A 27,539-nucleotide genomic window follows, 5' to 3' on the forward strand; every position below is an offset into this window, starting at 1 on the left:
TGGGCCTTCACCATCGCCAAACCCTTACCACCCAACATTTGGAGGAAGAATGCCTCATATTCTGCCTTGGGACCCTGCAACCATATGGGATCAATGTGGATTTCAACAATTTCCTCATTTCCCATCCCCCCACATTATCCCAGTCCCAAGCCTCCAACTCAGCACCGTCTTCTTGACCTGTCCATCAGCTTTCCCATCTATCCATTCCACCCTCCTCTCTAACCTATCACCTTCTCCCCCACCTTCATTGACCTATCACATTATCAGCTACGTTCCCCCCAACCCCACCCCTCTCCCATTCATCTCTCAGCCCCCTGGCCCACAAGCTTCATTCCTGATGCAGGGCTTATGCCCGAAATATTGATTCTCCTGCTCCTCAGATGCTGCCTGACCTGCTGTGCTTTTCCAGCACCACACCCTCGACCCTCTATGAGATATCCTTGATCCTGGCATCAGTGAGGCAACACACCATTCTGATTTCTTGTTTACAGCCACAGAAACGTCCGTCTGTGCCTCTGACTAGAGAGTTCCCTGTCACAGTCGATTGCTTGGAACCTGACATACCCCTTGTTACATTAGAGCCAGTCTTGATACCAGAAACCTGACTGTCAGTGCTTGACCTGACTGGGATGACCACTGTCACAATTTGAACTATTGTCCATCTTCCACTGTCGGAAAAAATGGCCACATTTTCTCTGGCACATCCCCAATTGGTCGAGGGTCTCCAGAATTCGCACAGAAGGTTGAAACCTAGGATTTCACCATCAGTTCGTAAGTTGTGAAGAGGCTGTGGGATTTCAGACAGTGGGGAGCATGGTTAATTTTTCAGGATTCTCTGTCTGTAGGAGTGCCTTGCCACCTGTCTGCTGGTAGTATTCTTTCAGGAGATGTTTACCCTGTGCACATTGAGCTGTTCAATTTGGGCTGGCACAGGATGTTAATTGACCAACGATTATCCCAACATTCAACATGTGATTCCTAAGACTTCCCAGAAGTGGTTATCTCCCATGTTTGAGTGTTGGCTCTTGGGCCAGATGAATGGTCGTGCTCTGGTGACTGGCCCGTGTAGAAACATGACATCTGCTTGAAGCTCCACAAACAGTAATAAAATAAATTATCAGATGAACCTTTTTTTAAGTGATGTTGGTTGAGGAAATAAAGGGCACTAAGGAGAATGCACCCATTCTTCAAGCAGAATCTGATGAAATAAGTCCTCTCCTTTGATTCCCTTAACTCTGACTCCTGTTGAATAATCCTTGATCCTGTGAGGTCTCAGTGATTACCAACATTTCCAGCTTCAATTCATCAGTAATGTGTGCAAATCTCTCCCATTCACATACACACAAGAAGTGTAAAACATTTAAATGGAATCTGAAATATGAATTAATTCATTTTTCCATTTAGTCTGTTTTTTTTCCCCGTGTGAAATAACTGTGTCAGTCAGTTCCACAAGATCTGGCTTGTGAATGTCTCAGTGAAGGTTAACAGGCTGCACATGTTGATACTAAAACATGAATCATTCAAAGCTCTGCCTTTCAGATTGGTTGGGAGCTGATACATCAGAGAGGAATGGTCTGACATTTTAACACAGTCAGTGACAAGAATACACTTCAACAGTTCATGACACCGGGAGAATGATGGACTGTCTCACATATTTTAGGATCTATATTAACCAACTTGACCTAGGATAATTAAAAAGCAGCACAAATGTGTGGATTACTACATTCATGTATCAAAAATACCTTGAATGTGCTGCAAATTCTATAAGTCAAATATGCAAAACTCTCATGTGTCTGTTTCTTCCACATCATATAATGCATCATTCATGTTGAACAGGAGGAGGCCCACCTACTCCCCTCTAATATTCTTTCAGTTCCCTCTTGGCCAGTCACCCACCAGACTGAAATGGAAATGGCACAGCCCCATGGAGATTACAGCACAGATGGACGCCATTTGGCTGATTGTGAGCTAATGTTTTAGGAATGGATTCTTTATCACAATTCTCCAAAATGAGATCTGTTCCAGCAGATTTCTCTGGCTAGTGATTAGTAGCATAACTATCATTTCTGAGCCAATCAATACAAAAGCCAATTATTTATATAGAAGTTGCAATATTTTTCTAACTAGTCTGTGATTGTCTTCACCCTTCATTTGAGCAAATAGAGTTAATCACATTTACTGGCTCTGCTCCTATATTTCTTTATTCTCATTCCCTTCCTTCAACTATTCAAACTAACTATGAATGTTGACATGGTTTTTCCACTCAGTGGAGTCAGTTGGAGTCCCAATGTTGTGAGCTCAAGTCCCAATCTCAGTACAAAAATATAGGCTGACACTTCAGTGCAGTACCGAGGGAGTGCTGCTCTTCTCATCTGCCCTCTCAGGTGAATGTGAAAGATTCCAGGGCAGTATTTAAATAAGTTCTCCCCAATGTTCTGCCAAAATTTATCCTTCACTAAACATCATTAGATCAGATGATCCAGTCATTATCACATCGCTGTTTGTGGGAACTTGCTTTGCACAAAATTAGCCACTTCATTTCCACAAAACAAGAGGTCTATACTTCAAAAGTGTTTTGTTGGACTTAAAATGTTTTTATAGAAATCAAAGTCCTTTCTTCCTCATTTTCACTTTTGAGTTGAATATGACTTTTCTTTCAACTACTCATCCTAACAAGAGTCATATTGGAGTTCACACATTAACTCTGTTTCTCTTGCCACAGGTCTGCTGAGTTGATTTTTCCAGCATTTTCTGTATTTCTTATAGAGTACAAGTGAATTGACTTTCTACATTAACTCAATATTATTCCTGAAGCAACAACAAAAGGGGTCACTTTCACTTTATACTTTGGTATGTTATGAGATAAAACTTAAAACTGCATCAATATCTTTCAATTATCTTATTAGCTCGTTGTTGTCCAGTGAATCAGTCCCCCAAGTCTATTCCCAGTCATATTGCTGTTTTTGTTTAAATATCGTACTGATTGACACTGAATGTCATCCATCATCTGTCAGCCCCATTCCTTCACCTTATTAGTAACCCTTTGTTTCATCTGCTTCACCTTTAAGGCAGTGATCAGCAAACTTGTGAAATAGAAAGATCAAATCTCCATTCTCAATCTTCCTAATTTTTAGCTGGAGGAAGTTAAGACTCATTCAAACCTCTGCTAAAATGCCTCTGTCTTCCTCTCCTGGTTGTGTTGACCCCTCACTAGGTCACACACTGCTTCAGGGAATCTGGTCATTGATTGATGACCTAGCCTGAGTGACCAAAATTGATCTGCCATTATGGGGACTAACACAATCACCCCTTAACTGCATCATTCCAAATTATATCATTCCAACTCCAGTTGAAGATAGGTACATGCAAGAAATTGCACAGTGTAGTTACCATTGGAACGTAAGCCTGTTGAAAAGTTTTGGATAAGGTGATGAGTTTTGAAAGGATTAATGTTGGAGATTGCATTGAGCTTTACCTAATTTGATGATGTCATATAGTCCTGGGTGAAGAAACACAGAATCAAACTCTTATTTCTTGACGGGGTCAGGCATAGTCATCCCTGACTCCTGATGGTCATAGAATCATAGAGCTGTCCACCAAGGAAATAGATCCTTCGGTCCAACGTATCCATGCTGATCAGATATCCTAAATGAATTTGGTTCCATTTGCCAGCATTTGGCCCACACCCTCTAAACCCTTACTAATCATATACACATTAGGATGCCTTTTAAATGTTGTAATCATACTAGCCTCCACCACTTCCTCTGGCAGCACATTCCATACACACGCCACCCTCTGTGTGAAAAAATTACCCCTTCAGTCCATTTTAAACCCTTCCCCTCTTCACCTTAAACCTATGTCCTCTAGTTTTGGACTCCCTGACCATGGGGAAAAGACTTTGACTATTCACCTTATCCATGCCCCTCATGATTTTATAAACTTGTATAAGGTCACCCCTCAGTCTTAGCAACTATATCTAATACTGTGTATTTTGTACCTATTGTTCTCATGCAATAAACTACATTGTGTTATTAAGACAAATTCCTCTTCTTGCAAAGACTCTTCAGTGACACATACTCTATCATTGTGAACCAAATAGGTCCTTTGACTTGACATAGAAAGAAGAATTAGTGACAGCAATATTCCCCAACTAAAACATGTCAGTTGTTGGTTCCACAACATACAACAAATATCTTCTGTTTTACAACCTCCAGACAAAGTCTCAGCATTCCATTTCTATTTTTACTGCCGACAATTGCCCCTGCTTCCAATCTAACATTCTTTTATCATAGAGTCATAGAGCACAGAAACAGACTCTTCAGTCCAACTCGCTAGCAAAGTTTTTCTATTTATTGCACTTGGCAGTTTGCAAATAGGAATTTTAAAAAAATTAAAACCTACACATCTGATCATGGCTCATTTATGCCACAGATGATGTGTGTAAGAATCTTTCCCTAACAGGACACTAGGTCAACACCTTGTACTTATGTTGAGTTGAAGAAACTATGAGGTCTCAGTTTTAGTCGCAGGTTAGTTACCAGGCAGGAATCTCAGCTGGATCTGCTACAATAGACCTCTGTATCTCTTTCAGGAGTTAATTAGTAGCATTCACACCTCAAAGCAAAAGGCTGTGAATCTAGGTTCCAAACCAAAGACTTGAAAACGTAATCTATGCCTACAGTCGCATTGCAATATCAGATGAAGACTGTCCTGTCATATATGCCATCGTATAAATGAAATGTTAAACTAAGACTTGGTAAAGCAAATCTTAACAGGACTTATACACTTAATGATAAGGTCCTGGGGAGTGTTGCTGAACAAGGAGACCTTGGAGTGCAGCTTCATAGTTCCTTGAAAGTGGAGTCGCAGGTAGATAGGATAGTGAAGAACGCATTTAGTATGCTTTCCTTTATTGGTCAGAGTATTGAGTACAGGAGTTGGAAGGTCATGTTGCGGCTGTACAGGACATTGGTTAGGCCACTGTTTGAATATTGCATGCAAGTCTGGTCTCCTTCCTATGGAAAGGATGTTGTGAAACTTGAAAGGGTTCAGAAAAGATTTACAAAGATGTTGCCAGGGTTGGAGGATTTGAGCTATAGGGAGAGGTTGAATAGGCTAGGGGTGTATTGCTTGGAGCGTTGGAGGCTGAGGTGTGATCTTAAAGAAGTTTATAAAATCATGAGGGGCATGGATAGTATAAATAGACAAGGCCTTTTCACTGAGATGGGGAAGTCCAGAACTAGAGTGCATAGGTTCAGGGTGAGAGGGGAAAGATATAAAAGAGACCTAAGGGGCAACTTTGTACACAGAGCGTGGTATGTGTGTGGAATGAGCTGCCGGGGAAATGGTGGAGGCTGGTATAATTGCAACATTTAAAAAGCACCTGGATGGGTATATGAATAGGAAGGGTTTAGAGGGATATGGGCCAAGTTCTGGCAAATGGGACTAGATTAGGTTAGGCTATCTAGTCAGCATGGGTGAGATGGACCGAAGGGTCTCTTTCCGTGCTGTACATCTCTATGACTCTATGACTAACTGTTTTCCAGTGAATGAGAAGATTTTCTGAAAGATTCCATTGCACTTTCTCAGAAGTAATTTCTCCTCAATAACATTTACCTCTCAACCAACATAATTTAAAATCAGATTCCCTGGTTATTATATTGTTAGCTCGTTGCTGTGTTAATCCTAACTTTAATTTTGTACATCCAGGGAAAAAGCTAAGCATCTCAGCCTTGTTTTCTGATTTATCCAATCCTCCACCCATCCCAACCCACCCCAACCCAATCTGGAATCTTGTCCAACACTAACCTGACAAGATATCTGTTTCTTCTTTAATTCTGGCCTATTAACCAACTCTGTTTTTCATATTTCCACCATTGCTAACCATGCCTTTAGCTTCCTGAGCTCTCATTTCTGAAATTTCCTCCTTAAACATCTTTACAGTCTTTACTGCTTCAAGATGCTACTTAAGACCTCCCATCATTTGACCTAATATAGGCAATGTGGTTTAGAATAAATTTTGTGTTACGCTTCTGTGAAACGCCTTCTGATGTTTTATGTTAAAAAAGTTATAAGTTGTTGTTGTGCTCAGTGATTAGCCCAGGTGTGGTCGGAAACAATGGTCATTTTGAGAATCTTGAGAATTCAGGTATACGGGTGTATCTCCAGCAGGTCCATTCCAGAACAGCGTATAAAATCATTTTACGTTTCCCTCTGTAAGCCGAGTATACACGTTGCATCATCACTCTCTGCTGGATTGAATTAGCATTTTAAACATTGCTTTGGTTGCTCACACTCTGATTTTTGGTGTGACCTTGGTTATGTTGGCTGTTGAGTTTGGGTGGCCTGAAAAATGAATGGAGAATTGGGGAGGGGAGGGGCAAGTTAGAACAACCAGCAAGAAACTATTCAGGTCTTCAGTACTGTTCCAAGATTTAAGGGTGAGATTTTGCAATCCCAATTCTTATTTTATCTTCATCACAAACAAGCCAAGGCAAACAAGACTCAGTCACCCCATTCACATTCCCATGGTGGTGATAAATTTGGTGTTTACCTTTGGAAAATAGTGAAAGGTTTTCCACGTTTATTCAGAGTAACCTCCAACACAACTAGTTTAAAGCCTGCCTAAAAGGCTCTTTCTTACTTATTTCCATGTAGTGGGTTTCCACAACTATAGAAAAGATATTATTAAACTAGAAAGAGTGCAGAAAAGATTGACCAGGATGCTACCTGGACTGAAAGTTTAGAGTTATATGGAGAGTTTGCATAGGATGGGACTTTTATCACTGGAGTGTAGGAGACTGAGGGGGTGACATTATTAAGGTCTAGATAATCAAGAGAGGCATAGATAAGGTAGATAACCGGCACCTTTTCTCTATGTTAGGGGAGTCTAAAACTAAAGGGCATAGGTTTAAGGTGAGGAGGGGGTAAGATACAAAGGAGTCCAGAGGGGATATTTTTCACAGAGGGTGATAAGTGTCTGGAATAGGCTGCCAGAAGTAGTGGTGAAAGCAAATCCAATTTTGTCATTTAAGAAACAATGAAACTGGCGCATGGATGGGATAGATTTGGAGGAATATGGATCAAATGCAGGCAAATGGGACAAGATTAAATTGTGAAAGCTTGATGTCATGGGCATGTTGGGCTGTAGACTTGCATGACTCCATGATTCTAACTCATATGATGAATAAGATTGACTAACACCCACTGTCATCCCACTGGATATATCTCAGAAATCAAAGACAACCCTTCACTCAACTGGATTAGGACAGGAACCAGCTTTGAATGAATATGGTTGTTAGTGTGCTTTATGCTTCTATGTCTGTGTATGGATTGTGATACTTCCATAGACTTAATCTGTGACATTGTCCCTTTATAGATTCAATCACCATGGATTTCCATTGGCATTGTGTGCCTATACTGTACAGATTGAGGCTGCTCTATATCGTTAGACTGCTCCTGCTCTGACTGCATCTGTATCTTCCCTCTTTCATAGAGTAACCATCCTTCACTCCTCAGTAAATCCTTCGAACTTTTAAGTTACATTATAATATACAGAACCCTAACTGCAACTCACTGTTTCAAGTCTTCTCTTCTTCAAATCCTAACTGTTCATGTAAGCACAGCAACTTCATCATGAACATGATCTTCCCTTTTTCTACAGAACCTTCCAATATTGAGCCAAGGACTCATTAATGGTAATAAGATGATATTGAATAACTAATTAGTTTCTCTGTGGCCTGGCCTTTACTGAAAGAGCGTTACTGGTGAAGGTTTCAATTTATTTCACATATTGAAGTAAGAGGTGAGAAAAGAAAAAAGGAGACATATACATTCCTTTAAATTTAGCAATGAAGAGACATAGAATTTTAGGACACTATTGAGCCATGTGTCAAAGTCAGATTTGAGAAAACTTTATACTTAGTCTCACTCTCTAGCCATTTCTTTCAACCAGCTACATTTGATTAAATTAATAAAAAAATTAGAACAAAGTTGGGTTTGTATTTGCCACTGTTTCTGTTCAGATCTTCTTTAAATTGTATGTGTAGTTTGGCCTCAAGTGACACAGTGATGATATACTTCCTGTGGATGCTATTTTCACCTTAAGAATGAATGTATAGAATTTGTGAATTAGATTTTTGCCACTTGTCTATGCTTTAAGTCAAGCTGGAACTGATCCTGAGGTGAAAATCCATCTGGACTTCACATAGACTCAAGAACAAGTTTAGTTCATTTTTTACTCATGCCATCTCTTTCAGACAGGACAGAGTCTAGTACTGGAATGTGGCAGGATTAACATCCTGGACTTTCTTTCCTCCAGCACTGTGTAAAGAATATTCACACAAGAGTGGGTCAAGAAAGCGACTCCCCACCATTTCAACAGCAACTAGGGATAAGCAATGAGTACTGGCCTTACCGGTGAAATCCATCCAATTCAAGACAATGTAAACTAAAATATTAAGTTATATGGAACAGTGGCAATTAATGTTATATTATTGTAGATATATTTGTTAAATTTTATATGTTATATTTTATAACCCTGTCTGAATAATAACTTGAGGCAGAATGAGTAATCAGCAATGAGCTGCCAGAGGAAGTGGTGGAGGCTGATACAATTGCAACATTTAAAAGGCATCTGGATGGGTATATGAATAGGAAGGGTTTGGAGGGATATGGGCCAGGTGCTGGAAGGTGGGACTAGATTGGGTTGGGATATCTGGTTAGCATGAATGGGTTGGACTGAAGGGTCTGTTTCCATGCTGTACATTTCTATGACTCTATAAATCCACATCTGTCTCTCTTCAGCATTATTAGTGTTTTAGAAAAGTGAACAAATAATTTTGTACTTGCAAAAAATTCTAAACAATTTCTTGCGAAGAGGATAGATGTCAGACAAGTTATTGTGGAAATGTGTCAACTAACCAACCTGTACTGAATGACAGTGTTTACAACTGTCCTGATGAAGGGCTTTTGCCTGAAACGTCGATTTTCCTGCTCCTCCAATGCTGCCTGACCTGCTGTGCTTTTCCAGCACCACTCTAATCTAGACTCTGATTTCCAGCATCTGCAGTCCTCATTTTTGCCTAGTGTTTACAACTTGTCAAGATAATTGCCTGCTGGTATTATTGCTAGACTATTAATCCAGAAAACCAGGCAACGTTTTGGGGATCTGGGTTCAAATCCTGCCTTGGAAGATGGTGAAATGTGAACTCAATAAAAAATCTGGATTTAAGAGTCTATGATGACTATGAGTCCATTGTGAGTTGTTGGAAAAACCCATCTGGTTTGCTAATGTCCTTTAGAGAAGGAATCTGCCATCCTTACCTGGTCCGGCTTACATGTGACACCAAAACCACATCAATGTGATGACTCTTAACTGTCTCTGGGCAGTTAGGGATGGGCAATAAATGCTGCCCAGCCAGTGATGCTCTCATTCCATAAATGAATAAAAATAAGCACAGAATGTGGCTATTCAGTTGTATAGTCAAATCTACTCTCAGCCTACATCTCACCCCAGCAATATACCATTAGTAAGTGGATTGATGAGGGGATTAAGGGAGAGAATGCAGTCGAGAAACGTATTAGCCATGATCAAATGGTGGAACAGACCCAATAGACCAAATGTTCTAATTCTGCTACTTATCCTATGATCTTATGATCTTCACAATCTTTCTTCTTCATGTACTTATCTAGCTCCCACTTCAATGGATCTGTTCCTCACCTCAATTTCTCCACATTCTCAACCCTCTCTGAATAAATAAGTTGCTCCAGAATTTCTTATTGGATTCAGCGATGCTTTTATAATTCTGCACTTTCTCTTCCCTTTCGTCTTGCAAATGTATTTATAGGGAAGCTAAAAGCTTGGAAATCTGAAATAAAAAAGTCCACATTATCTGTGAGAAAAGATAGGATTGTTATAGATGTGCAATTTCTTCAACAGTTTTTTTTAGCAAAAATGTGAATAAGCCTGGTTCAGTGTCAGATTCTAAAGCTGCTGCCTCCCCCAGGTTCTCCACTTCAACAAGGTGCGGCAATGCTGCACTCCCAGCACAGAGGGCGCTCCAGGACCTGGTCCTCCTGATCCCGTCAGGCTGTGGGAGTGCGAAGATGGCGGCGTCCATTGGAAGGCTGCTGCAGGCTGTGGAGCAGCCTCTGGGCAGGGGCCTGAGCGCCAACCGGCAGGTAGGGCGGCCTCGGGTGCTGGGGTTGGCTAAAGGTGAAGCGAAAACCCGCGGCCATCACCTTGGAGCTCGGCCAGCGGCAGCTATCAGTGAATACATTGCCCCTTTGCTCTCTCCTGGCTGGGGTTTACCCTCTGTCTTAACGGCCCGCTTTTCAACTGCAAGGACCATCAACAGGCGAACCCGATCAATAAGACATAGGAGAAGCAGTAAGCCATTCGGTCCATTGACCCTGCTCCTCCATTCAGTGAGATCTTATCTGATCTGATGTGATAATCATAGAGTCATAGACATGTACAGCACAGAAACAGACCCTTCGGTCCAACTATTCCATGCCAACCATATATCCTAACCTAATCTAGTCCTATTAGTCAGCACTTGGCCCATATTCCTCCAAACCCTTCCTATTCATATACCCGTCCAGATGCCTTTTACATGTTGTATTTGTACCAGCCTCTACTACACTGATCCCTACTGCATCCCCCCACCCCCTTATCTGCAGCTTCCCTTACATCCACCCCCAGCCCTGAAAAAGGGTTACACCAGAAACGTTGACTTCACCTCCTGATGCTGCCTGCTTGCTGTGTTCTTCCAGCCTCCTGCCTGTCTACCTTGGATTCCAGCATCTGCAGTTTTTTTGTCTCCACTAATTCCTCTGGCAGCTCATTCCACACACACACACACACACCACCCTCCGTGTGAAAAATGTGTCCCTTTTAAGTTTTTCCTCTCTCACCCTAAACCTATGTCCTCTAGTTCTGGACTCTCCCACCCCAGGGAAAAGACCTTGTCTATCAACTCCACTTTCCTAACTTTTCTCCACAAATCTTACATCTCTTATTCATTAAAAATCTGTCTCCGCCTTGAATATATTTAATGATTATAGCCTCAACAGCTCTTTTCTGTCAAGACTTCCACAGAATCCTTACCCTCAGAAAAATAAGTTCTTCCTCACAACTGTTTTAAATGGGAATCCCTTATTCTGAGATTATTGCCCATGTCCACATCTATTCTGTCAAATCTCCTAAGAATCTTGCATGTTTCAATAAGGTTCCCACTCGTTTTTCTAAATGTGAAATTTGTATAGTCCCAACATATTCAACCTTTCCTTTTAAAACAGTCCTTCCATACTTGGGATCAGCTTAACAGCCAAATGAACCTTCTCTGGATTACCTCCAGTATATGTTTCCTGACATAAAGGTCCCACCCAAAACCGTTCACGTTATTCCAGCTATAGTCTCACTCGCACCTTGTATAGTTTTAGGAACAGCTCCCTGTTTTTATATTCCATTGCCTTTGAAATAAAGGCCAACATTCAATTTCATTTCACAATTACCCACTGAACTTATCTGCTAACATTTTTATGATTTATTTAATGAGGAGTCCCACATCTCCCTCTGCAATAGCTTTTATTACTCTTTCTAAATTTAAGTAATATTGAACTCCTCTATTTTTCCAGCCAAAGTACATAACCTCACATTTTTCTACATTATATTTCATCTGCCAAATTTTGTACACTCAATTAACCTGTCTATATTCCTTTGCAGACTCTTTGTGTCATCTTCACCACTTGGCTTTCCAATTGTTTTTATGTCATCTATGAACTTGGTCATAATATATTTGCTTTCCTTATCCAAGTCATTAATATATATTGTAGGTAATTGTGTGGCTCCCAGCACAATTCCTTTGTTGAACTCCACTAGTTACAGTTGCTATCTTGAAAAATGCCCCATTTATCCCAATGTTCTGTCTTCTGTTAGTTAATCCAATCCTCTATCCATGCTAATATATTTCCTCCAACACCATTGACTCCTTATTAAATGTCCTGCCTTATCAAACACCTTCAAAAAGACAAATACATTTCATCCACAGGTTTCTCCCTTTATCTAACTTGTTCGTTACCTCCTCAAAGAATTTTAATAAATGATTTGTCCTTCATGAAGCCATGCTGATTCTGCTTGATCATATTTCTAAATATTGATGAGGGAGTTGTTTATCATGTGATTCTTAGTAAGAACATGGACAAAACAAAACATTATAAGAAAACCATAGTTATGTGCTGCTTTTGACTCATTGTATCAGATTTCTCCTGTCACTAAGACCAGCAGTCTATTTTCATTTCTGCCACTAGTATAGTTCACTGCAGCAACTCACCAAAGCTCCTCTGACAGCACTGTCCAAAACCCATGAGCTCTCCCATCTGGAAGAACACAAGCAACAGATGGGAACACCACCTGCAAGTTTCCCTCTAAGCTGCTCAGCATCCTCACTTGAAAGGACATTGCCATTATTTTATTATCACTGAGTATTGTCACATGGACTGCCTTCTTTGACAGCATTGTCGGTGTCCCTGTATGTCCAAGGACTGCAGCAGTTTAAGAAAGCAATTCACCACCGCCTTTCCAAGGCAATTAGAATTAGGCCATAAAAACTGCACTATCCAGTGATTCCTCCTTCTCTGAAGGAATTACAAAAAGGGGAACTCAGCCCATAAGCAAGATTTGGAAGAATTGATTGAAGGAACTGAAGGTGACAGTAAAGATGCAGACTTTGAAGACATCTTTAAAGCTGGGGAGGGATGGAGGGAGGGGAAAGGTTAAGGAAGGGAATTCTGTAGTGGAGGAATGTGAAGATTAAAGACTGTCCCTTTTACTGATAAATAACAAAAAATGTGATACATGTTAAGCAGCAGCATATGGGTGGAAGAGGTTTAAGGAGTAGACTGCAGAGATTTATAAACAGTGTTTCATTGAGTCAGTTAGTGAACTAGTTGCAAGTATAATGTTAAGTCACAAAAGAATGTTTGTCTGCCTGACAGGTTTGCCAAGGCCTGGAAGCACTACTTAGTCCCGTAAAGCTGTGTGCCTCTGCTGCCATCATTACTGTGAGAACAAAGAAGAGACATTATGTTCCACCACGTAAACAGGACAGCTCCGTTGATCAGGAGAAAGCAGCTCGGGCTGCAGGACTGGTGATTCGGCAGCAATACCTGGAACGACCCATCAACATATCGTGTACAGGTAAAGGAGCTCTACGTTTAACAGCACAGAACATGCAATGCATGAAGTTTCAAAAGAAACCAAATAGTGTTGGAAGAGCTTAGTGAATGATTCCCATCCAGACCTGACAAAACTATTTTTACTGTACAGTTGGTCATTTTTTATTTTTGATGCAAAATCATCTTGTTTATCATGAGATTCTTTTTAAAAGGAAACATTTATATAATTTTACAGCGATTGATGCTGTCATGACAGTTTGGTTTTAGATTTTTTTTAATTGGAGGAAGTGATGCAACTTTAACCTTATTTCTTTCCTGCTCCTTGCCTCCCATCCAACAACATTAATCCTCACTATTGCAGAGTCCCACCAGTACTGGATACTCTTCAGTACCTTCCATGTAAGCGACCATCTATGTACATGGTCTTATGCATTGTTTATTGAGAAATGACTGTCGAAGGGAACAGTCCTTGCGGAAAGCAGAGAGGCGTGGGGAGGGGAAGATGTTCTTGGTGGTGGGGTCTAGTTGGAGTTTCCGCCAACTCCTTCCCCTACAACTGGAAAAGATGCAAAACCTGCTGGTACACTACCCACCTCACCTCCATCTAGAGCCCCAAGTAGTCTTTCCAGGTGAGACAGAGGTTCACCTGCCTCTCTTCCAACCTAGTTTACTGTAGTAGGTGCTCCCGGTGTGGTCTTCTCTACATTGGAGAGACCGAATGTAAACTTAGGGAAGGGTTCACTGAGCATCACAGCCAGTCCCATTGGGGCCTACCGGACCTCTCAGTCTCCACCCATTTTTATTCCCTTTCCCACTCCCTTTCTGACATGACCATCCTTGGCCTCCTCCATTGCAGCAATGAAGCACACTGCAAATTGAAGAAACAACACCCATCTTCCACCTGGGCAGCCTACAGCCTGGATGACTCCGCATTGAGTTCTCCAATTTCAAATAACCTCCTTTCCCAGCTACTTATCCCTCCCTTCCCAGCCCTTTACTCCTCCCTACCACCAACTGGATTAATTCCTCCCATTGACCAACCAGGTCGTACCCTCCACCTGTCTTCACCTATCCCCACTTCACCATCCTGCCCTTGCCACCCCCTTTATCTGCAGCTCCCCCTTAACCTACTCCCAGTCCTGAAGAAGGGTTACACTCAAAATGTCAACTTCTCCACCTACTGATGCTGTGTGGCTTACTGTGTTCTTCCAGCCTCCTGCCTGGCTATTTTGGATTCCAGCATCTGCAGTTTTTTTTGTTTCTAACCAATAGTTCTTACTGGCAACGTGCATTTTTTTTGATGCAAAAACATTGTGTTTGTCATGAGATCCGTTTTGAAAGGATAAAGTTTATACAGTTTTAACACAAATTGCTGCCTGGTATGACAGATGCTGACTCTGTGTCTTGCCGTTAAGAAGGGACTGGTTTCTTACAGGGGCTGAGATCATATCAAGCAAGATTCTTTACAGATAACATGTAATTAGTGCGCACTGGTTTTATCATCTGAGATGTATGATGAGACATTTTGCAGTGGATTTGTTTTTGTCTTTCCCAGGAGATTACAAGACTGGTGTGAGACTAGAGGGAATTGGTACCCTGGCTGTTATAGTGTGGGCAGCTTGAATTGCCAATTGATGTCATCTTGCTATTCATCTTGGCTGTTAACCACATTGTTACGTCTTTTCTGTAGCTGGAATATTTGATCCATATGTTCCACCTGAAGGTGATGCTCGCATGTCCTCCCTAACAAAGGCAGGATTTAAACAACGTTTAGAGCAGACCAAGCAAAGGGCAGCCTCACAGCTTGCGTAAGTTACCATTGTGCAATCTGACTGAGTAACAAAGCACCGCTTCTCAAATGTTTTTGGGGTTTTTTTTTAGTGCTTGTGAGAAAACAGATATCAATGAAATAGATATAGACAAAAGTAAGGACTGCAGATGCTGGAAACCAGAGTTTAGATTAGAGTTTTGCTGGAAAAGCACAGCAGGTCAGGCAGCGTCCGAGGAGCAGGAACATCGACGTTTCAGGCAAAAGCCCTTTATCAGGAATGATGATGGGCTTTTGCCTGAAACGTCGATTTTCCTGCTCCTTGGATGCTGCCTGACCTGCTGTGCTTTTCCAGCAACACTCTGATCTAAAAAATGAAATAGATGTGCCTGCTTCTCACAGTAAAGTATGTAGATCCTTTGTGTGATGTTTCATCCACTCTGCAGCTGGCTCCAGGCCACTGCTTACTTTTAACCATGAATTCACCCTGACCACAGTTTCATAGGCAGTTGCTCACTTGTGTGTCCTGCCACATTTGCTAACCTTCTCATGCTGTTTTAGTCTTTAAGGCTCCTGGCAATTATTGAAGCCCGACATGAGAATCGAGTATTGCACCCTATAGCTAGAGGAGGGGAGACCCCAGTCAAAGAGTGACCTGCAGGATTCTTGTTTGCCACATGCTGCCTGCTGCTAGAAGTTGTGGATTTGTTGAATCCAGGACTGGACCTGGCAGGAATGTGACCCATAGTTGGCACTCATTGCCTGTGTTCGTACATGAAGAGTGACTAATTGCAAGAGATGCTGAAGGGTGATTTATATCCAGGCAATTCATGAAATGTTTGATAGTGAGGCTGCTGAAATTTGAATCGTGTACATTACAATATCTTCTAAAATTCCACAAATAAAAGGAAACGTGGAAACATTAGATGTGTTGGAGCATAGCATGTAGCTCCATCAATGGCATCCTGCCTCTGAGTTAGAAGGTTGTGGAACATTTCCCAGTCCAGAGTCTTGAGCATTGAATCTGGTAATGAGGGAGTGTTGAACTTGCTGAGAGGCAGCACTAAGAGAGCCCCTCTCTGTCAATGTGCTACCTCTTGGATGTGAGTATAAGTCAGGCTCCCATCTGTGCTGTCAGCTGGGTGGGAAAGTTCCAGTGCACTTGTTCAAACATGAGAAGTGCACTGATGCTGATCTCCTGGTAAATACTTCTTCCTCAATCCATGTTAGTGGCCGGTCATCACACTCCTATGAGGGTGAATCTTGCCTTGTATAATTGGTTGTGAGGGGCTCTGCAACTATCTGAGTCCGTAATTAATGCATGGTTTCCCACCTGAACAGTAGAGACCTGAAATAGTTGAATTGTGCAGCATCTAATAGTTTAGTTTTATCACTGAAAGTGGGGCATGAAAATGGGCCAAGTAGAACATGATAAAATCCCTTCCTTGGCTATTAATGTTCACCAGAAATAAGTTAAGGAAGATTGAATCCCCAGGGACCTGTCCCAGTTTCACAATGAATCAATGTTAATTTCAGAAACTCAATGTGAGGTAACTTGGTAAAATCCTGTAGTGAATAAGAATCTTGCGCTGATTCAGTGTAAGTGGTGAGAGGGAGCCTGCTTTCACCTGAGCAATCATCGACCTGCTTTAATTGAATGCAAAGTAAATGTCAATTGCACCCTCTGTGACTTAACTGGTTAAGTCTGTGTTTACAAACATAAAAAGATGGAATTATTCATTGACTTATAGTGTCATAGATGTAGAATTGTACAGCATGGAAACAGACCCTTCAGTCCAACTTGTCCGTGCTGATCAGATATCCTGAATTAATCCAGTCCCATTCGCCAACATTTGGCCCATATCCTGTAAACCCTTCCTATTCATGCATCCCTCCAGATGCCTTTTAAATGCTGTAATTGTACCAGCCTCTTTGAGGTTGCTGCATCGACACACATTGCCATGTCTTATTAAGCCAGAAAGAGAGACACTTTGTCTATGTCTCCTCCCTTACCACCACCATAACCAAAGTTAGTACTGAGGAAACTGCTCTCAGTCTTGCTGGTTGGATGATAGTGCTTCCAATTTTCCTCAATGTCCTTAGGTCAGGGAGAGGAGGCTCCTGCCAACATTCCTATCGACTGTGTGCGGCCTTCTCTTGGAAGTTGAGTGGCATTGAATGCGAGCTGCCCACAGTATGATGCACTGCATTGGACAAAGGGGCTGCACTCCGAAAGCTTGTGATTTCAAATGACCCTATTGGATTATAACCTGGTGTCATGTGACTTCTGACTTTGTGCACCCCAGTCCAACACCGCCACCTCAACATCATACTTGAAAGAGATACTGGAGGATTATTGATCCCCATGAAATTCATGAGGTTGAAGCATCATGGGTAAAAGCAGGCAGGATAAGTCAATAGTGTGATGTGGTTGAGCTGTGGTTGAGGAGATTATTGGAATTTAACCTTTATTCCAGCTTAGTGTCTTGTCCTTGGGCAGCAAGGAAGTCAGTTCTCAGTAATGGTGACCAACAGACTTTCTTTTAACAGAATCCGAAAGGTGAAAGAACATGATCAAGAATTCCGCTCCAAGGACTTTGCCTCAAAGGCCCAAGATATTTATATAGAGGCACACAACTGCCTTGTGAAGTGAGTAACATTTCCAGTGAAGCTTCACTCAAGTAACTGAGCATTTTCAAAACATTGTTCTGTTTATTCTTGCTATGGTGGGTCAAGGGGTTCCACTAGGTAATTCAACGAGTCACTATCTCTGGCACATCCTCCATTTTGACTGTGCAGTCAGACCAGTATGATACTCCAATCCTGGTCATTCAAGCATCTCCTGATTTTTGCCATTGCATCTTGCTCTTCAGATATGTATGCCCTAAGCTAAGAAATTGCTTCTTCCAACTTGCTTATCTCTCTTTCTTCTCCTTTAAATTGCTCCTTAACATCTGCCAGTTTGGGTGATCTGCAGTAGCTTGGTGACTTGGTGTCAAATATTGGCTCTGTCAATTCCTGTGAATGGGAATGATGCTCCTGTGAAGGGTGTTGGAGCATTTGTCTACATTAAAGGCAACATACTTTGTTGTTGATGCCCCAGTCTTGATTGTGTAGCTGGGGAAGGTTTCTGCAGAGTAGGGGAGAGGGAGAAGAAATGTAAGAGCACTATTTTGTGTCTCTTAGTGACCAATTGCAAGGGCATCATGTTGGATAAAATGCTGAGTCATCCCAGCAGCTTTTCAACCGGGTGTTCTGAGATGTGCTCCTTGGAAAAGGAGACCTTAATTTGTGGGGGTTTGTCATCTAAGTTGCACTATTGTTGGCTTTCTCCTGAGTCTGAAAAGCAGGTTTTCTGGGCCACAGTACATTTGTTGTTGATGCTGCTAGGTTCTCAGTTATATGCCTCCAGAGGTGAAACTGCTTGTGATGTGTTCTTCCAAGTCTGTGCCAGACATGTGTTCAGTAAATTCAGTGATCAATGTTTTGCAGTTTTCCTGCTCTGACTCCAAGCTCAGCAGATGTCTATGTGCCACCCATAACACAAGTGGGAAGGTCCGTGCCTCTGAGACAGAGACTGGAATATTTGAGTCCAAACCTTGGACCGTTACTCTGTGTGTTACACAGGGGCCACTGCATTGTGAGATCTATATTTCCAAGGCAGCATTAAACTGAGGCCTCTCTCGGGCGAACAATTTCATGGCCATGCTTCAAGTAAAAGCAGAGAAATGCACCTCATTGTCTGGCCAATATTTATCCAGTCAGCAGTACCTCATCTGGTCTTTACATCACTGCAGTGTGTGGAAGCTTGCTGTGTGAAATTAGAGTGCACCATTTCCTACATTGCAATAATGACTACACTCACAAGGCTTTAAGTTTGGTGTGAAGCATTTTGGGAAATTCAGAGATTGTATAAAAGCAAATTTTTAAAAACGATAAATGATGTATTTGACTCTGACTCTATGACTGAATACATGAAAACAAACATGCAATCTTTTATTGAATGTTACTTCTTTTACATTGACTAATTGATGATTCAAATGGCTGATGTTTCCAAACGTTTCTTCCTGTGGTTTGCTTTTGACCTCATCCTGCCTCAGAATTCGAAAAGTTTTGTAGTTTTATTTGAGTTCTGGTTTGTGGAATTTTTCCAGCTGGATCTCAAATTCATTTTCTGATCTCCAAAGCTATTATTTTATATGTCAGAAGAGTATTTGCTGGGCTGGGCGTGGGCTGGATGTACGCTGCGCCCAGTCCTTATGTGAGTGCTGACAATGAGCTCCAGCAGCTGCTTCGACTGCATGAAGCAGAGACAGTTTGTACACCATTGCAGTTACTGGATAGAGATTGAGGTAGACTACGGACCATTTGGCTAAGAGCCCCTCAGAATACCTCGCAGTTTATTACAGTGGCTTCCTGGGTTTTAGCGTGGGGTGCTTTTTCAAGAGTTTGCTTTGCTGAAGCCTGAACACTCAGCAAATGTTGTAAAAATCTGTGTAGGTTCCACTTACTAAATTTCCACCAGGGAGTAAGGGCCTCAGCTTTGTGAGACAATAGTGAAGCTAGGATTATTTCCCTTAGGGCAGAGGAGATTAAGGGAAGATTTAATAGATGTGTTGAAATTGATGGAGACTTTTTAACAAAACAATTAAGAAAATGATTCTCCAGACGGAGGGGGCAAAATAATGCAAACGGAGTTGAAAATTGTTTTTAAGTAGAGACTATAAAAAGGTTGGTGGAAGCACATTCTAAATTAACTTTGAAAAGGAAGTTAGATAAATACCTGAAGAGGAACTGGATGAAGAACAGAGAAACGGACTCATTGGAAAGACCTTTCAAGAAACCAACAAAAGAGCAACGGGCTAAATAGCTGTGAGATTCATGATTCTAGCTTTATAATTCATTCAAAGGATGAGGACATCACCGACCAGGCCCGTGTTTATTGCCCATCCCTAATTAAGAGTCAAGCACATTGCTGTGGGTCTGCAGTCATATGTAGGCCAGACTGGGTAAGGATAGCAATTTCATTCCCTAAAGGACTTTAGTGAGTCAGATGAATTTTTCAATAATTGGCAGTGGTTTCATGGTCATCATTAGACTCAATAGACAATAGGTGCAGGAGTAGGCCATTCTGCCCTTCAAGCCATCAATTTCAGACTTGAGTTTAAATTCCACCATCTGTCATGGCAGGCGTTGAGCCCAGGTCCCCAGATCATTACCTGGGTCTTTGGATTAACCGTCTAGGAGTGATAATACCACTAGGCCATCATCTCCCCTTAATTTTATTTCCTGCTGCATTGAACTGTAACTGATGGGAACTCAGTAATTTGTTTCCCTGAGAAATTATAAACATAAATTTTTTTAAAAATCATTTTATGTTTACAGTTTTGACAAAGTATCACTTCACAAGTTGGTAACCGAGCGCTGTTATCCGGTAAGTACATTTCTCATACTAATGATTTTATCTTTTAAAGGTCTTTTTAAGATGTATTTATTTTAAAAAATAATAATTTTGCATTGGCTTGAGAAGATTGATCCAAATTATTGGAAGGAGATCTTGGAGTCCCCTGGATTGACCTTCCCTCTTTCCATTGAGTAGCTAAAACAAGTGTCACTGCTGTTCCCATCAGGATATGGTGCGTGGCAACAGGTACAAGACCATTCGCTGGAGGTTTCTGCAGTCGCTGGAAGCACCGAAGTTGGTGCATGTCCGATGTCCTGACATGGTCAGCAAAGGAAACCTCTACGGTCAGGTTACCGTAAGATTTCACACTCAGCAGGTATCATCACTCAGCTGTGTTCTGCATTGAATGTAGGAGAATCCAGTGAATGAGAAAATCATAAAATAAAGATAAGGAGAAGCTAGGGTTATTCTCCCTAGAAGCTGTGTTTAAAAATTGATTTGACAAGAGATGTTTAAAATCCTGAAGGGTTCAGTTGGTGTAAATCCAGATAAACTGTTTCTGATAGCTGAAATATTACAGGAGGGGATGGATCTCAAGATTGGAGCATATTTTTAAGGTGAGAGGAAAAAGATTTAAAAAAGAGATGAGGGAAAATTATTTTATACAGTGGTTCATGTGTGGAAGTGGTGGATGCGGTACCATTACAACGTTTGAAAAACATTTGGATAATCTCATGAAAAGAAATGTTTGGTAGGGCATAGGCCAATCACAGGCAGGTGGGACTAGTTTAGTTTGTGATTATGGTCAGCATGGACTGGTTAGACCGGAGGGTCTATTTCTGTACTGGCTTTTTCTGTGACTCCATAAGTCAGATTTTAGGGTGATAAACTAAAGAACCAGAGACAATGAGAGCATTTTAAAAAAATTAAATTCATTGAATAGTTAGAATTTAGAACGCTCTGATTGATACAGTGTTGGATGCAAATTCAGTGTTAGCTATCCAAAGAGTATGGGATGCTTACTTGAAAGGGAAGAGCATTGCAGGGATATGGGGTAAGAGCTGAATGCTCTTTGAAAGAACCAGAAAAGACTCGATGGATAGAATGGCCTTTTCCTGTGTTGTATTGTTCTATGATTTTATAGGATTAGCAGCTGAATGACTGTTGTGCAATAAGAGAAATTTCCGTAACCTGTCCAGACTCGCTTATTAATGTTGATAGAACTTGCAGGACAGAAGCAGGCCGTTCAGCCCAACTAGTCCATGTTGGTGTTTATGTTCTGCACCAGCCTTCTACCCCGCTTCATCTCTACCTATCACCATATCCTGTGTTCCTTTCTCTCTCATATATATATATATCTTGCTTCCCTTAGTTAAAAATCACACAACACCCAGGTTATAGTCCAACAGGTTTAATTGGAAGCACTAACTTTCAGAGTGCTGCTCCTTCCTCAGGTCGCTGATAATACAACCACCTGATAAAGGAGCAGCGCTCCGAAAGCTAGTGCTTCCAAATAAGCCTGTTGGATTATAACCCGGTGTTGTGTGATTTTTAACTTTGTACACCCCAGTCCAACACCGGCATCTCCAAATCATTGCTTCCCTTAAATGCAGTGATACTAATCCCCTCAAACACACCATATATTAACAAGATCCACATTCAACCACATTCTGGTTAAATACATTTTCTTGTGTTTATTATCAAAGTTATTGATGACCATGTTACATTAATGACTCTAAAGTTTTAGACTCATGATTCCATAAATCCAGCGCTCAAACATAGCTTCACACACAAAAGTCTTGCATATGCCAGTTACTGCTTATTAAGATCACAGACACATTCAAGACAAGGTTTCTGATGTGATGCCATTGGTAGATTAGATCATTTGTTGATGCTTAGAGCTGGAATCTTTGCTGTGACGAGTGGAATTTTCTAGCTAGTTTCTCCTCCTTTTCACTCCATTTCTAAATGATTTGAAGACACCACCAAATGTCTGGGTCATTGGTCCAGACCGGAATTGAAGGAACCAAAACATACTACAAGTAAAGAGGGCTTCTGTTTTTGATCAGCAGTAAATCCATTAAGCTAAAGATGTTTTGAACTAACATGCGAAGAAATAGTGCCAGATGCCAATTGTGGTTTAAAGTTGTCACACCTAGAAACCATATATTTGCCTTTCACATCAAACAGTCCCTGCCTTTGTGTTTCCAGATGGTTAAATATTATTTTGCTGACTTGCAAGACTAATGCTTGCTAGGCAAAAATGTGAACAAACATTACAAATAATACATTTGATGTCTTACCATTTGCTCATCTTGCTGAAATGAACAGGACAGGACAGCACTGTCTCTAAGTCAGGATCTGTAAGAATCATGTTGCAACAAAGAATTAGGGACCTAGGCACATTGTGTCTGTGCTGGTTCTCTGAAAATTAGACCCTTTCCCTAAATATTTCTCTACCTGGTATTGTCCAGTTCTCTTCTGCAAATCATTTTTGAGTTTACTCCTTCAGGCAGTGTATTCCATATCATAACTAGCTGTGTGAAAAAAGTCTCCTCACCTCCCTGCTTGGGTTCTAGTTCTTTGACCAATTACTTCAAATCTGTGCCCTTTGGTTACTCACTCACCTGCCACTTTTTGCATTTCAGATCAAATGTGCATAAAAGAAAAAATCATAAAGTTCCTATTTTTTTTGGAGCAACTTAAGTGAGCAGGTGTTATAATAGAAGACACTTTTGTTCTTGCTGAGGAACAGATTTTCTTCCCCTTCGGGAACTGCTTTGTCTCTAGCTCCCCAAAGAGAGCTGAAATGGGTTCAGCCTGATTATTTGTTTCAGTAACTGCTTATGAATCATTTCCAAAGTTCTAATGTTGTCCTGTTTATTACAACTGTAAACGTTATTTGTCACAATCTATTTATAATGTGGGTATTCAGTTTTATACCTCTGTGTGTATAACAAATCCATTGGGTGCGGATCATGGCTGAATTTTAAATTAACATTATTTTCTCACTTTTCTCTACCCTCTTTTTCAAATCCCTCCCTATCTCTCTAATGTCCTGCAGCTCCACAAATATCCAAATTATCTGAACTTGTACAATTCTAGCCTCTTCAATATCACAATCTGAATCACTTCTCTACTCATGGCCACGTCTTCGGTTGCCAAGGCTGTACATTATGAAAGCAGCACCCCATCTAAACATCTTTCTTGCTTTTAAGCTGCTCTTTTAACTGAATGTTTGCCCATCTGTCAATCTAGGTAGCTTGTTGTCGAACTTGCTTCATAAATTGTGCGCAGCTGTGAAGCATTGGGGATGGTTTGCAACATTAAAAGACTTTCTAAATACTAGTCATTGTTCTAGCTATCTATATGTTCTATGTTTTGAAAATTTTTGAAAGGGTTATGTATCCCTTAAAGGAATGGAGTTGTGACAACCGTGATAGATTTCAGACATTATTTTCAGTTTATCCTTATCCATTTGTTTCTGTTTTGTCATTAAATTGCCTTCACATATCCATTCTTCAATAAGTTGAAAAGATCTGACATTGATAGGACATTAACCATCACAGTAGATAAACCATAAACTGCTATCTCTACCCTCAGACCTTGGCAATTTATGATCGATTTGGTCATCTGATGTATGGCAATGAAGATCTACCGAAAGATGTCCTGGAGTACGTAGTGTTTGAGAGACATTTAGTTAATCCCTATGGTTTGTGGAGAATGCATGGAAAGATAGTACCTGCATGGGCTCCTCCCAAAGACCCAATCATTAAGGTAATTTGTGTGTTTTCAGATGGCCTGATCTCTCTCCGTTTGCTAATATAAAAGTTAGGATTGAGTGTCTAACCATAAAACAGGCACCGAACTGTATGCAGCTCTGTCTAATTATTCCTTACCCTCTAGCACCACTTCACCTAATGGTTATTTATGCTTGACTCCTTCATGAGCTCTGTCCTAAGAAATCATTAGTTTATAATAGCCTCAGTGTTTAATTTCTGTGTCTGTGTAGCCTCTGGAAAGCCTATATGTATTATGCTGAGCTCTGAATAACCTAATTTTCATTGCATCTGCTTCATTTGCTCCTGTTTTTCTGGAAGGGAGGGGATTACTGGGTTTTTTTATAACTTTAAATAAAGCTTTCAATTTATTGAGTTTCATGACAGGCAGAATGAAGTTTAATTCATCCTAATCATCATCATGAGAGGCAGTCATGAAGTTTCACCAATGATTCAGAATAGTGACAACAACTACAACATAGAACAGTACAGCACAGGAACAGACCCTTCAGCCCACAATGTTATGCCAAACATGATGTTAAATTAAACTAATCCCTTTTACCTGCCCTTGGTCCGTATCACTCCATTCCTGATATATCCATGTGCTTATCTAAAAGTCCCTTAAACACCCTTATCGTATCTGCCTTCACCATCTCCCCGGCAGTGTGTTCCTACTCCTACCACTTCCTGTGTTAAAAAACTTGCCCCTCACATCTCCTTTGACCTTTTCCCCTCTCACCTTAAATGCATGCCCCTTGATATTGGACATTTCAACTCTAGGAAAAAGATTCTGATTGTCAACCCTATCTATACATAGACTTCTATCATCTCCCCTTAGCCTCCGCAACTCCAGAGAAAACAACCCAAGTTTTTCTAGCCTCTCCTTTTAGCTCATACCCTCTAACCTAAGCAGCATCCTGGTAAACCCCTTTTGCACCCTCTCCAAAGCCTCTAAACCTTCCTTTAACATGGCAACCTGAGTTGAAATCAGTGCTCGAAGTGTGGCCAAACCAAAGTCTTATAAAGCTGCAACGTGACATCCTGACTCTTGTACTCAATTCCCTGACCAATAAAGGCATGCATGCCATATGCCTTCCTTACCACCCTACCTACTTGTGTGGCCACTTCAGGGAGACTGTGTTTGGAAAATGCACAATTTTACTAACAGCAACAGAAAACTGTGGAATCTGAATAAAAAGGCTGCAAAATCATTCCCAAACTCGCAAGATTGGTGCACCCTTAGCACCTAGAAAGGAAAATGAGGTGCTGTCTGTTAAAACAGGAGAATATTTTGTTAAAATTCTAAAAGAGAAATATCTGGCAATGTGACAAGGATGAATTTCTTTTAAAAGCCTGGCCACGTTCACGTTAAATGTATCACTGAGTGTCAGTGTGTGTGGTATTTGTGGCTGGACTTACTGATGAATCCTGTTTTTCAGTTGTACAGTATTCCAGCAAGAACAACTAACATCTTATTTAAAGAAATATTAAATTTGATTTATCTTTAAATTCTAGACCATTATGATCCCTGCACCCAAACTCGAGCCATGGGAAGAGATTGAGGTGAAGAATATTGAAATCCCCAAACCTGAATCCATACAATGGAGCAAGTGAGGAGCAGCGCAGTGTGAGAGGGACTGGAAATTGTGTTTGAGCTGTACTGCTTTCCCTGGGGTTTCATGTTTCATTCAATACGGTGGACATGAGTTGAATTTTTACACACCACATTGTCCTTTGTTCATGAGCTTTTGTCTGCGAGGAAATTCTGGATAATGCAAATTCCCCTCCACTAAGAGTCAATGTATGTCAGAACACATCAGTTTTCCTTCAGCCCTAAGATCACTTAAACCTGGAATCGGTGCCAGAATTCCCTTTTCTCAGTCTAATTTCAGAGTGAGCTTCTTTCAGTTTTTATTATCCCAAGTATTTATTTCTGAGCAGTTGCTCCAACCTAAAACATTTTTGGCTACTGAAAGCTAGGTTTAACATGAGATATACACACATTTTTAGCTTTATTTTAAAATTGTAGTGAATACTGTTTTAACTTGTTTCTTATATAAAGACCTAGAGAAATCTCCTGGTTATTTATCACTGATACATTCAAACATCTATATAAGGAGAGAACAAAGAACATGGAATTTATCTTAAACCAAAACCAAAAGAACTGCAGATTGCAGTAAATCAGAAACAAAAGCAGAAATTGCTGGAAAAGCTCAGCAGGTCTGGCAGCATTTATGGAGAGAAATCAGAGTTAATGACCCGACCCGAAACGTTAACTCTGATTTCTCTCCACAGATGCTGCCAGACCAGCTGAGCTTTGCCAGTAATTTCTGTTTTTGTTTGGAATCTATTCTCTAGTATTAATTCTGGATTGGTTTTCACTGCATCCACTGTAGAGTAATTAATTCTCAGGATGAGTGCTGAAGTTGTGGCTTAATGGGCCAAGTTTAAAGGTGGAGAATTTCAAGGTTTTCAGGGAGACCTTACGTGATCTAGGGAATAAGGTGAACCTTCAGATCAGGTGCCAGTCTTGCAACTTATTCCCTAGGATTGACTTCCAGATCGAATGAAGGGTTCCAATTTGTAAATAATGGTAAAGAGCTCTGATTTGGAGTTCAAGGTTTACTGTTTCTCTTTAATAATGAATAAAATCTTAAGTATATGTATTGTGTGTAAAAAGCACAAGGTTTAATACATGTAAGTGTCGACTGTAAGCTGTAAAGTGGAATGATGAGGCTTGGATTCAACCTCTCATCTATCGGTTCCTATGTGATGTTTCCAACCTGTCAATCAGAGACTTAGTGCTTCCTTATGGGGAAGGAAGGTGGGTGAGCCAGTAGTTGTTTGAGCACATGCGTGGAGGACTTCATTACCATGTATTATGGGCACTAAACTGAAAGAAGAATGTGCACCTATCAAACGCCTTGTGCCAAAAAAAACAAATACTTTATTTCATTTGTTTACTGTTATAGAAATGCAGTTGCCAATTGTGTATCTGGCAGTGTTATAACAAATAGATAATTTGTTTTGTTGATTTCATTAAAGCTTCTCCTCAATTAACAAAAATATAAGTCACATTCCACCGAGAGCTTCCAGTTTCACACTGCCTTATTATCTCGTTATTCCCAGTCTCATTTGCTTTTTGTCAACAGTGCAGTAGCATATTTTGCAGCTGAGAGGACAGATGCGACCTCATTTTAACATATCTTCTGAAAGATTGCACCTCCAAATGGTGTAGCAGTTCCTTGGTACTGACATGGGGCAGTCTGGCTGAAGGTGGGGAGAATTGCATTGTGATAGTATACGTTTAATTATGTTGCTAACTCTAAAATGTGAGGTTAGCGTAGATATTTTGTGCGCAGCAATGTCAGTATTGCAAACTTCATTGCCCTGGGCTATATCAGTGCTG

General features: G+C 40.8%; 1 protein-coding gene across 2 annotated transcripts; it reads left to right on the forward strand.

Moving 5' to 3' along the window:
• Nucleotides 1–10,038: 10,038 nt before the first annotated feature.
• Nucleotides 10,039–27,218, forward strand: mrpl45 (mitochondrial ribosomal protein L45). Of its 2 annotated transcripts, XM_043674812.2 has the most exons (8): nt 10,039–10,182; nt 13,000–13,201; nt 14,870–14,987; nt 17,498–17,596; nt 20,333–20,381; nt 20,578–20,727; nt 23,955–24,128; nt 25,646–27,218. In XM_043674812.2, exons 1-8 carry the CDS (start codon nt 10,108–10,110, stop codon nt 25,742–25,744), a joined length of 966 nt encoding a protein of 321 aa, XP_043530747.2. In that variant the 5' UTR covers nt 10,039–10,107; the 3' UTR covers nt 25,745–27,218. The 2 variants fall into 2 exon arrangements, with proteins under 2 accessions (XP_043530747.2, XP_087833868.1); XM_087977742.1 differs by lacking the exon at nt 20,578–20,727.
• The last annotated feature ends 321 nt before the right edge of the window (nt 27,219–27,539 follow it).

Source organism: Chiloscyllium plagiosum, unplaced genomic scaffold (genome assembly GCF_037043375.1).
Source record: "Chiloscyllium plagiosum isolate Xiang-an unplaced genomic scaffold, Cpla_swu_hap1 HiC_scaffold_32, whole genome shotgun sequence".
In the NCBI taxonomy this organism is placed as follows: Eukaryota; Metazoa; Chordata; class Chondrichthyes; order Orectolobiformes; family Hemiscylliidae; genus Chiloscyllium; species Chiloscyllium plagiosum.

What these genes read in the sequence shown, in the direction of transcription:
- mrpl45 (XM_043674812.2), top strand. Translation starts at nt 10,108, where the DNA reads ATGGCGGCGTCCATTGGAAGGCTGCTGCAGGCTGTGGAGCAGCCTCTG. An exon ending in TAAGATTTCACACTCAGCAG is followed by an intron (nt 20,728 to 23,954) that starts GTATCATCACTC and finishes CTCTACCCTCAG; the next exon opens with ACCTTGGCAATTTATGATCG. An exon ending in CCAAAGACCCAATCATTAAG is followed by an intron (nt 24,129 to 25,645) that starts GTAATTTGTGTG and finishes TTTAAATTCTAG; the next exon opens with ACCATTATGATCCCTGCACC.